Below are 11,519 nucleotides of genomic sequence, written 5' to 3'. Positions count from 1 at the left end.
TCTATGGTGTAGATTCCATATTGCTGTGTTAGGTGACATATTTCTTTTAAATAGTGTTCTACAATTTGTCTTTTGATTTTTATTTCTGAAAATTCTGCTTTGCATGGTCTGATTCCTCGTTCAAATAAATTCCGAGTAAATTTTTGCAAAATTGTGTTTGTCCTCTATCATCAGTAAGTGTGGTGATAATAAATGGAAAAACAGAGTTTTCGTCTGGACTTTCATCACTTTGAGTATGGCTCATTTTTTCGTTTTATGACTGTTAGTACGTAATGTTCAATAGGTCTGATTGGTTGATTCCAATTGTATAGATGTACTGGTTTATGTTTGTATATCTTTTTTATTCGTCTTTTGCTTTGTTTTGATGAGTGTGATGTGGCTTCTGAATCGGAAAAATATATTTGATCATTGGTTGGATAGTTTTTATTTACGGAGTCTTTTACTTTATATAGTGCGTCTAAATTGCTGGCTTCTGATTCCTAAACTGCGTTTCTTCGCTTTGAAAATATTTTTCGGGTAATCTGTCTTTGTTTACTTATAATTTTTCTTTTTATTGTTTGTCGTTTTTTTTCGGATGTATCCAATTGTTTGTGTGTGTGGGGTAATTACAAGATCGTATTTTTGATTGTTTATTTCACAATTGTGTAGTACGATTGTTTGTTTACTTCCTAGGTTTTTCAGTGACATAAGGTTTAGGATGAAGGATGCATGAAGTTATTAGTGATTTTTATGTCCTAGACTGTTAGTCCTTACAATTTTTTGGTTAGCCTAACTTGGGTCTTTTATTCAGGGTTGGAGAGAAAAGTATATATCGATTCCGGAGAATGATTGTTACTTTCTCGTGGCTAATCTAAGTTAAGCTGTTAACTTACCTAATCTTACTTAGGGGTAATGATTGTGTTCAAGGGTTGGAGAATAGTAAATCAATCCACAAGGTTCAGGTATAATTAGAACGCACGTAGTTCGTTAGATACTATTTTAAACTTACTTATAGATTAAGATTTATCCTGGGTCAAATAAGAGGAGGCGTCAAGTGAAGGATGAATAGCCGAAGTTCTTCACTGTTTAGCCTAATTAGAATGGTTAGACTGACTGAAAAACAAAATTGTTCTATTTGATCCAAGGATAAGCCTTGATGATCAGGATATAAAATTTAATTTATACAGTTTTGGTTAAGTTAAATATTTAATTAAGATCCAAAGAAAACCTTGATGATCAGATTAAAGGTTGAATAATTTAAATGAAATAGGGATAAAATTTAGGATAAGCCTTTTTTAAATAATCTAAGTTTAATTGGTAAAAAGGTTCAGTTTTTTTATGGTATTAGTAAATTTATGATTGCTGTTATGTTAAAGTGATGAAGCTAGAGATGACAAGATGATTTATGTTTACTAATAATTTATGATCATTTTACTAATTTTTTTTTTTATTTTCAATAAATATATTTTTCAGATATCTTTTTGAATCAACTGCAGAATTGAGGGAAACGATTTGAGTTGTTTTTATGAATCGTTATTGTACAATAGTAAATTTGATTTAGCGCCTGAAATAATCCTTGAAGATTTCCTTCAAGGACTTCATGTTTGCAATTGAAAATCTAAATTCATTGCTAGTAAAATTCTAAAAATAAAAGTTTGTGTTGGCTTCTGCCGTACGATCATAAAACTTTATGGTAAGTTTCTATGTAGTCGTAGATAGTCTCTTGTCCGAGGTCTTTTTCCAATACCGGGTAATTCTCGTATTGTACGGAATAGCGGTTCTGATCTATTAAGTAGTAGAGAAATTTCAATTAAATTATTGTCATGTAACATTTTGAAAATGTTTTGTCTAATTTCTTATCTATTTTGTTAATTCTAAGCTATTTTGTTTTAAATGTCTTATTCGAGACGTATGGTCGCACCAGATGAGTTAGATGCTTTGTCTGTAACTCATAGAGTAATTTCGGATAGGGTACATCGTCTGCTCGTCACGCTATCTTATTTTCGGCCGGATAGATTCGTGCAATTTCTTAGTTTAATACCGATCCTAATCTTACTCTTATATCTACTAGTCCCAGGGTGTTTAACTAGTCTCTGCTAGGCTCAATAGATCTAGAGTATACTGGCTGATTGCGATCGCTGAAGTTCTCTTGGAGAGGTAACTAATTTCTAAGTTAAATTCAAATCTCTCTGGTGCTGAAACTACAAGTAATTTCAGCACTTACAAATAAGTGGGTTGTTAGTTAGATGGATCATGATTGGTTAAAATTAAATATTTTATAGTGATAAAATATCTAATTTATATCATATAATAAAATTTAGTTTAGATCAGGTTCCATTTTGCACGTTTGAATTATTAGGCTGAACCTCGGCGTGGCTTGGAATCGATTGCACTATTGAGTTTTTGGAGCTCCTTGTTTGATCTTGAGCTGATCTCTGTATTTCAGGTCGCTTTGCGGGATTCTTTTTGTTATTTGAACCATTTGGAAGTGAACGTTTTCTCTCTTGCTGAGGATTTTGCCATGCAGTGCCTAATATATTCGCCAGATTTAGTATTCGGTAAATTATATGATGTTGTAAAATGCGCTTCGAACTGCTTTGTCACGAGTTAACCTAAGTGTTCACTAAACATTTTTCATTTATTGATGGTATATGGTGGTATACTGATATGATGGTATTTTCATTTATGATGGTATATGGTGAAGTTGATGGTATATGGAGGTGCTGTGACTTCTCAAAAGTTTTAGACGTTTTTGACTTTTTGAAAGTTTTAGATGGACATTTTTTACTTTTTGAAAGTTTTAGACGTTTTAAAAACCTTTTTGACGTTTTTAGCATTGAACCGATGCCAAATTCAAGCAACATGATACCTTTATTTTCTACTCGATCTATCTATCTATTCGATATTTGGTCAGTAAAAATTAGTTTAAAACAATTGAAAACTATGTTTATTGCCTGATATTATAATAAAAATTCGCTCTTTCGAAACAATTTTACAATGGCCAGAGGCCAGGAAAACATAAATTACATCACTTCGAATTATCTGACTGACCCACCACACGAGTGTTTTTTCTGCAAAGCAATTCCAAATCGTCTCAACAGCGCAAAATGCTTCTCATGTGGACGTGTGATTCAGAATGAAACCGCCCTGAGGATAATTCGACATGAGTCATCGACTGATCTCTCTATATCGAGTGGGTGGAATTTTAAGAGATCAGAAAAAGCATTTGTGGTGGAAACAGAGAAGGTGATACAACTTCGGCCATGAAATAAAACAATCGACAGAATTATCCAAACTTTATGTAATGTAAGTAATGATAGTGCTCATGAAACTACATTTAGAAACTAGATTATGAAAAAAAGCACTTTTTTAAAATGGATAATTATAACATTTTTAGTTATTCAAAAAAGAAAACAAAACTAAAACAGTGGCCAATATTATCTTGAGCATGTGTTAATTAACTAGTGAACAAAGAACTCGTATCAGTTCTAGAGAGCTAACTATAAATCTATTGAATTTGGGAACAAGTTTACATGAACTTTCAAACCCCTGTTGTGGCAAGTTGCGAATAATTGGATCAAAACCAAGTATTTTTTTTGATTTTTAAAGTTGAACTCTGGAACTAAAAGTATAATTTACTCTAAATGGTATAGGCACGTTTGTAGTAAAATTGACGATAAAGGCTTAGATCAGTGGAAAAGCCGTCTAACTGTTCTCGTCATTGTCCGATATGTCACTTATGTCACTAGCCGGGCCAAAGTCTTCGGGTTTGATTGACACATCTACATATGTAGAGCAGACGAGATTTGTCAAGATTTTCCCCATAGCTGCAAATGGCGCATTTATTATTCCAAATTCAAGAAGCCCTTTCCAAAATTCCAGATTCTTTTCATCAAAAACTTTACGTAGACTGTTCAAATGATCGATGCTGAGACCGGTAAATTTTTGATAATCGGAGAAGCATTCAGGGTAGAACTCTTGCACCCAGTTGGCCGCATATTCCCTTTCTAGTTCCGTCAGTTTTTCTCCTAAATACTCCGGGTCTACAGCATAAGCAACTAGTGCAAATACAGGCGCGTGTTTCTCGTATAGTCTTTGAGCTAACTCAAGCCACTCTCGATCCTCAGTTTTGAGGTTTTCATCGTATTCGGAGAGCAAACGCTTCCATGCATGTGTGCTGCAACCCAGGCCATCATGTTTCATTAAAGATATTGAAGAAGTGAGACTATCTAGAAGATTCTTAGCTCTACCGCAGTTTATTGCGAACGGTCCAGTCAGATCTCTATCGATTCCGGAGAAATTTTCATTGACAAAATTAACTTGTTCATCGATTGAAAACTGCAGAAAATTGTTGCCTGCATGATGTTGGATGCTTCGAAAGAGATCACTCTTTTGCAATTCGACATGTATCTGATTCATTACCTCCTGTTGGCAACAGTACTCGTAAACTGGAGGAAGAGGTAGCGTCTGCTTGTGCAATTGTGGGGGACGATCTAACTGTTTCGTTAGAACTCCTGTTAAAGGCGCGTCTTCAGTTGTTTGTGTGAAAATTTTGTTCTCTAAACAGGCATCGAAAATGACCTGAAAATTAGTCTTACCTCGAACTTGGCAAGGCGTTTCCACAGTGAGATTAAGGTTTCCTTGCGCGAATGTCCAGCGCGATAAAGGCTTTATAGTAAATTTTTCCGGCAGGTGCTGGCAATTGTACTCAATTTCGATTGAAGATGTGACAAAGTCGCTACCGTTGTAATGGATTATTGATTTCAGCATTTCTTGATAATTCAGACTTTCTTCAAAACCATCTGGAATTTTATAACTGGGATGCAATGCTTTGGTCATATTTATGAAACTCTCGTGCTTTGCTTTATCGGCAGGGATTTTGCAGTCAATAAAAAACTTCTCAATAGCCTGATTGATTGTTTTTTTCTCACTTTTGGCTAATTTTGAAACATCTGAATGTTCTGACGAAGTTTTTGTTAATGAATGATTTTTGATCGAGTGCTTTTTCCTTTGTTGATGATACTTCAAGTAATGGAATCTCATTCGGTGCGCTACGCCTGAAATTATTTCAGGCTGTTCGCAGTGGCGGCATTTGGCTTTATTGCCCGGTAGTCTTTTGAACTCCGTCCAAATAGGGTCACGTTTTCTCCCCGTTTTTGCTGCTGCTTCTGCCATTAATGAAAGAATGGTTATGGAGGTTAGAGTAAAAAGTAATTCAAATGCTTGACTTGCTGCCAACTTTTACTCAAAAAATCAATTATCAAATAAATGAATAGCTACTTCCAAACCTGACGTCTCATCACAAATTTTGAAAATGCTCCAATGTTCCTTTTTCATTGAAAATTGGCTGCGGCGTAAATTTTTCATCTTGATCCAAAATAGAATGGTTAACCGAAAAAATGAGATAGGGAATTTCAAATAGCCTGCATTGCCAAAAATAATATTGCAATCGATTATAATCGATTTTTATACAGATTTTCTACTAGTTAAAAATTGATTGTATGTAACCCAATTAGACAATAAAATGGATAATATAGGGATTTTATACAGTTCAGAAAAAAATCGATTTTATAGTCTAGAAAATGGATTTTTTTGAGGTATCAAATCTGTACAGAATCTGTATAGAATCTGTATAAATCGATTATAATCGATTGTAATGCATTTTCTAAGGACCCAAAAAAATCGATTATATTGTCTAAAAAGTTGATTATATTGTTCAAAAAATTGGTTTTTTTACTTTTAGTAGCATGCTGATTGAAGACCCAAAACAAATGTTGAACTCAAGCTAAACGACACAAACTCAAGAAAATCATCAATATAAACCAGATTCGGTAACAAAAATATGCAATAATATCATAAAAATAATCAAAATAAACAAGTTTTTGGGCAAAATATATGTAATAAATGAAGAAAATGGTCAGTATAATTCAGATTTTGAGCTCAAAAATTAACAATAAAAAGGTAGCTGTGCGAGTGCTTTCACCTAATCTTGCAGGAAACATGAAACTTCAAAAAAAAATTGTTCCGACCACTGAAAGTGATGTACCCGGGTCGACGAAAAATGCTTATCATACAATTCTCATATATAGGGAAACTTCTTCTCATGCAATTCCATACGAACAGAAATGTGTATGAAATCTCTATAAATAACATTTTCCCATAAATGGAAATTGTATGACTAACAGTTTTGGTAACACTTTTGGTATTTTTGGTCTGGTTTGGTTTGGTCTGGTTTGGTTTGGTCTGGATTGGTTTGGTCTGATTTGGTATGGTCTGGTTTGGTTTGGTTTGGTTTGGTCTGGTTTGGATTGGTCTGGTTTGGATTGGTCTGGTTTGGCTTGGTCTGGTTTGGTTTGGTCTGATTTGGTTTTCTCTGGTTTGGTTTGGTACGGTTTGGTCTAGTTTGGTTTAGCCTGGTCTGGTTTGGTTTGGCCTGTTTTGTTTTAGTCTGGTTTCGTTTGGTCTGGTTTGGTTTCCTCCGGTTTGGTCTGGTTTGGATTGGTCTGGTTTGGATTGGTTTGGTTTGATCTGGTTCGGTTTGGTCCAGTTTGGTCTGGTTTTGTTTAGTCTGGTTTGGTTTGGTCTGGTTTGGTTTGGCTTGGTCTGGTTTGCTTTGGAATGGTTTGGTGTGGTCTGGTTTGGTTTGGTCTGGTTTAATTTGGTCTGGTTTGGTTTAGTCTGGTTTCTCATATATGGGAAATTTTTTGTCATGCAAATCCATACATACAAAAATTTGTATGAAATCTCTATAAATAACATTTTCCCATTAATGGAAATTCTATGACTAACAGTTTTGGTAACATTTTTGGTATTTTTGGTCTGGTTTGGTTTGGTCTGGTTTGGTTTGGTCTGGATTGGTTTGGTCTGATTTGGTATGGTCTGGTTTGAATTGGTTTGGTTTGGTTTGGTCTGGATTGGTTTGGTCTGGATTGGTTCGGTCTGGTTTGGTTTGGTCTGGTTTGGTTTGGTCTGGTTTGGTTTGGTCTGGTTTGGTTTGGTCTGGATTGGTTTGGTCTGGTTTGGTTTGGTTTGGTCTGGTCTGGTTTGATCTGGTTTGATTTTGTCTGATTTGGTTTGGTCTGATTTGGTTTGGTCTGGTTTGGCTTGGTCTGGATTGGTTTGGTCTGGTTTGGTTTGGTTTGGTCTGGTCTGGTTTGATCTGGTTTGATTTTGTCTGATTTGGTTTTGTCTGGTTTGGCTTGGTCTGATTTGGTTTGGTCTGGTTCGGTTTGGTCCAGTTTGGTTTGGTCTGGTTTGGTTTGGTCTGGTCTGGTTTGATTTGTTTTGGTCTGGTTTGGTTTGGTCTGGTTTGGTCTGGTTTGGTTTGGTTTGGTTTGGTTTGGTCTGGTCTGGTTTGATCTGGTTTGATTTTGTCTGATTTGGTTTGGTCTGGTTTGGTTTGGTCTGGTTTGGTTTGGTCTGGATTGGTTTGGTCTGGTTTGGTTTGGTTTGGTCTGGTCTGGTCTGGTTTGATCTGGTTTGATTTTGTCTGATTTGGTTTTGTCTGGTTTGGTTTGGTTTGGTTTGGTCTAGTTTGGTTTAGTGTAGTTTGGTTTGGTCTGGTTTGGTTTGGTCTGGTTTGGTTTGGTCTGGTTTGGTTTGGTCTGGTTTGGTTTGGTCTGGATTGGTTTGGTCTGGTTTGGTTTGGTTTGGTCTGGTCTGGTTTGATCTGGTTTGATTTTGTCTGATTTGGTTTGGTCTGGTTTGGTTTGGTCCTGTTTGGTTTGGTCTGGATTGATTTGGTCTGGTTTGGTTTGGTTTGGTCTGGTCTGGTTTGATCTGGTTTGGTTTTGTCTGATTTGGTTTTGTCTGGTTTGGCTTGGTCTGATTTGGTTTGGTCTGGTTCGGTTTGGTCCAGTTTGGTTTTGTCTGGTTTGGTTTGGTCTGGTCTGGTTTGATTCGTTTTGGTCTGGTTTGGTTTGGTCTGGTTTGGCCTGGTTTGGTTTCGTTTGGTCTGGTCTGGTTTGATCTGGTTTGATTTTGTCTGATTTCGTTTGATCTGGTTTGGTTTGGTCTGGTTTGGTTTGGTCTGGATTGGTTTGGTCTGGTTTGGTTTGGTTTGGTTTGGTCTGGTCTGGTTTGATCTGGTTTGATTTTGTCTGATTTGGTTTTGTCTGGTTTGGTTTGGTTTGGTTTGGTCTAGTTTGGTTTAGTATAGTTTGGTTTGGTCTGATTTGGTTTAGCCTGTTTTGTCTTAGTCTGGTTTGGTTTGATCTGGTTTGGTTTGTTCCGGTTTGGTCTGGTTTGGATTGGTCTGGTTTCTCATATATGGAAAATTTTTTGTCATGCAAATCCATACATACAGAAATCTGTATGAAATCTCTATAAATAACCTTTTCCCATTAATGGAAGCTCTATGACTAACAGTTTTGGAAACTTTTTTTGGTATTTTTGGTCTGGTTTGGTTTGGTCTGGTTTGGTTTGGTCTGGATTGGTTTGGTCTGATTTGGTATGGTCTGGTTTGAATTGGTTTGGTTTGGTTTGGTCTGGATTGGTTTGGTCTGGATTGGTTCGGTCTGGTTTGGTTTGGTCTGGTTTGGTTTGGTCTGGTTTGGTTTGGTCTGGTTTGGTTTGGTCTGGATTGGTTTGGTCTGGTTTGGTTTGGTTTGGTCTGGTCTGGTTTGATCTGGTTTGATTTTGTCTGATTTGGTTTGGTCTGGTTTGGTTTGGTCCTGTTTGGTTTGGTCTGGATTGATTTGGTCTGGTTTGGTTTGGTTTGGTCTGGTCTGGTTTGATCTGGTTTGGTTTTGTCTGATTTGGTTTTGTCTGGTTTGGCTTGGTCTGATTTGGTTTGGTCTGGTTCGGTTTGGTCCAGTTTGGTTTGGTCTGGTTTGGTTTGGTCTGGTCTGGTTTGATTCGTTTTGGTCTGGTTTGGTTTGGTCTGGTTTGGCCTGGTTTGGTTTCGTTTGGTCTGGTCTGGTTTGATCTGGTTTGATTTTGTCTGATTTCGTTTGATCTGGTTTGGTTTGGTCTGGTTTGGTTTGGTCTGGATTGGTTTGGTCTGGTTTGGTTTGGTTTGGTTTGGTCTGGTCTGGTTTGATCTGGTTTGATTTTGTCTGATTTGGTTTTGTCTGGTTTGGTTTGGTTTGGTTTGGTCTAGTTTGGTTTAGTATAGTTTGGTTTGGTCTGATTTGGTTTAGCCTGTTTTGTCTTAGTCTGGTTTGGTTTGATCTGGTTTGGTTTGTTCCGGTTTGGTCTGGTTTGGATTGGTCTGGTTTCTCATATATGGAAAATTTTTTGTCATGCAAATCCATACATACAGAAATCTGTATGAAATCTCTATAAATAACCTTTTCCCATTAATGGAAGCTCTATGACTAACAGTTTTGGAAACTTTTTTGGTATTTTTGGTCTGGTTTGGTTTGGTCTGGTTTGGTTTGGTCTGGATTGGTTTGGTCTGATTTGGTATGGTCTGGTTTGAATTGGTTTGGTTTGGTTTGGTCTGGATTGGTTTGGTCTGGATTGGTTCGGTCTGGTTTGGTTTGGTCTGGTTTGGTTTGGTCTGGTTTGGTTTGGTCTGGATTGGTTTGGTCTGGATTGGTTTGGTCTGGTTTGGTTTGGTTTGGTCTGGTCTGGTTTGATCTGGTTTGATTTTGTCTGATTTGGTTTGGTCTGGTTTGGTTTGGTCTGGTTTGGTTTGGTCTGGATTGGTTTGGTCTGGTTTGGTTTGGTTTGGTCTGGTTTGGTTTGTTCCGGTTTGGTCTGGTTGGGATTGGTCTGGTTTCTCATATATGGAAAATTTTTTGTCATGCAAATCCATACATACAGAAATTTGTATGAAATCTCTACAACTAACATTTTCCCATTAATGGAAATTCTATGACTAACAGTTTTGGTAACTTTTTTGGTATTTTTGGTCTGGTTTGGTTTGGTCTGGTTTGGTTTGGTCTGGATTGGTTTGGTCTGATTTGGTATGGTCTGGTTTGAATTGGTTTGGTTTGGTTTGGTCTGGATTGGTTTGGTCTGGATTGGTTCGGTCTGGTTTGGTTTGGTCTGGTTTGGTTTGGTCTGGTTTGGTTTGGTCTGGTTTGGTTTGGTCTGGATTGGTTTGGTCTGGTTTGGTTTGGTTTGGTCTGGTCTGGTTTGATCTGGTTTGATTTTGTCTGATTTGGTTTGGTCTGGTTTGGTTTGGTCTGGTTTGGTTTGGTCTGGATTGGTTTGGTCTGGTTTGGTTTGGTTTGGTCTGGTCTGGTTTGATCTGGTTTGATTTTGTCTGATTTGGTTTTTTCTGGTTTGGCTTGGTCTGGTTCGGTTTGGTCCAGTTTGATTTGGTCTGGTTTGGTTTGGTCTGGCCTGGTTTGATTTGTTTTGGTCTGGTTTGGTTTGGTCTGGTTTGGTCTGGTCTGGTTTGATCTGGTTTGATTTTGTCTGATTTGGTTTGGTCTGGTTTGGTTTAGTTTGGTCTGGTTTGGTTTGGTCTGGATTGGTTTGGTCTGATTTGGTATGGTCTGGTTTGGTTTGGTTTGGTTTGGTCTGGATTGGTTTGGTCTAGATTGGTTCGGTCTGGTTTGGTTTGGTCTGGTTTGGTTTGGTCTGATTTGGTTTTCTCTGGTTTGGTTTGGTACGGTTTGGTCTAGTTTGGTTTAGCCTGGTTTGGTTTGGTCTGATTTGGTTTGGCCTGTTTTGTTTTAGTCTGGTTTCGTTTGGTCTGGTTTGGTTTCCTCCGGTTTGGTCTGGTTTGGATTGGTCTGGTTTGGATTGGTCTGGTTTGGCTTGGTCTGGTTTGGTTTGGTCTGTTTTGGTTTGGTTTGGTTTGATCTGGTTCGGTTTGGTCCAGTTTGGTCTGGTTTTGTTTAGTCTGGTTTGGTTTGGTCTGATTTGGTTTGGCTTGGTCTGGTTTACTTTGGAATGGTTTGGTGTGGTCTGGTTTGGTTTGGTCTGGTTTAATTTGGTCTGGTTTGGTTTAGTCTGGTTTCTCATATATGGGAAATTTTTTGTCATGCAAATCCATACATACAAAAATTTGTATGAAATCTCTATAAATAACATTTTCCCATTAATGGAAATTCTATGACTAACAGTTTTGGTAACATTTTTGGTATTTTTGGTCTGGTTTGGTTTGGTCTGGTTTGGTTTGGTCTGGATTGGTTTGATCTGATTTGGTATGGTCTGGTTTGAATTGGTTTGGTTTGGTTTGGTCTGGATTGGTTTGGTCTGGATTGGTTCGGTCTGGTTTGGTTTGGTCTGATTTGGTTTGGTCTGGTTTGGTCTGGTTTGGTTTGGTATGGATTGGTTTGGTCTGGTTTGGTTTGGTTTGGTCTGGTCTGGTTTGATCTGGTTTGATTTTGTCTGATTTGGTTTGGTCTGATTTGGTTTGGTCTGGTTTGGTTTGGTCTGGATTGGTTTGGTCTGGTTTGGTTTGGTTTGGTCTGGTCTGGTTTGATCTGGTTTGATTTTGTCTGATTTGGTTTTGTCTGGTTTGGCTTGGTCTGATTTGGTTTGGTCTGGTTCGGTTTGGTCCAGTTTGGTTTGGTCTGGTTTGGTTTGGTCTGGTCTGGTTTGATTTGTTTTGGTCTGGTTTGGTTTGGTCTGGTTTGGTC

At 37.5% G+C, this 11,519-nt stretch overlaps 1 protein-coding gene across 10 annotated transcripts in view; it reads right to left on the bottom strand.

Moving 5' to 3' along the window:
* Positions 1-2,956: 2,956 nt before the first annotated feature.
* Positions 2,957-11,519, bottom strand: part of LOC134848427 (uncharacterized) — a 47,199-nt gene continuing 38,636 nt past the window's right edge. For 3 of the 10 annotated variants that reach the window (XM_063865865.1, XM_063865867.1, XM_063865873.1), the window contains exon 2: positions 2,957-5,255. In XM_063865865.1, coding sequence (XP_063721935.1) covers positions 3,685-5,154 — 1,470 coding nt within the window. In that variant the 5' untranslated portion in view covers positions 5,155-5,255 and the 3' untranslated portion in view covers positions 2,957-3,684. Of the gene's footprint in view, positions 5,259-11,519 lie in introns of all 10 variants that reach the window. The other 7 variants (XM_063865866.1, XM_063865869.1, XM_063865874.1 and 4 more) reach the window with 4 other exon arrangements.

The sequence above is a fragment of the Symsagittifera roscoffensis genome, chromosome 6, assembly GCF_963678635.1.
Source record: "Symsagittifera roscoffensis chromosome 6, txSymRosc1.1, whole genome shotgun sequence".
Classification (NCBI taxonomy): Eukaryota; Metazoa; Xenacoelomorpha; order Acoela; family Convolutidae; genus Symsagittifera; species Symsagittifera roscoffensis.
The sequence above is the reverse complement of the archived record's forward strand: the minus strand, read 5'-3'. Positions and strand labels throughout refer to the sequence as shown.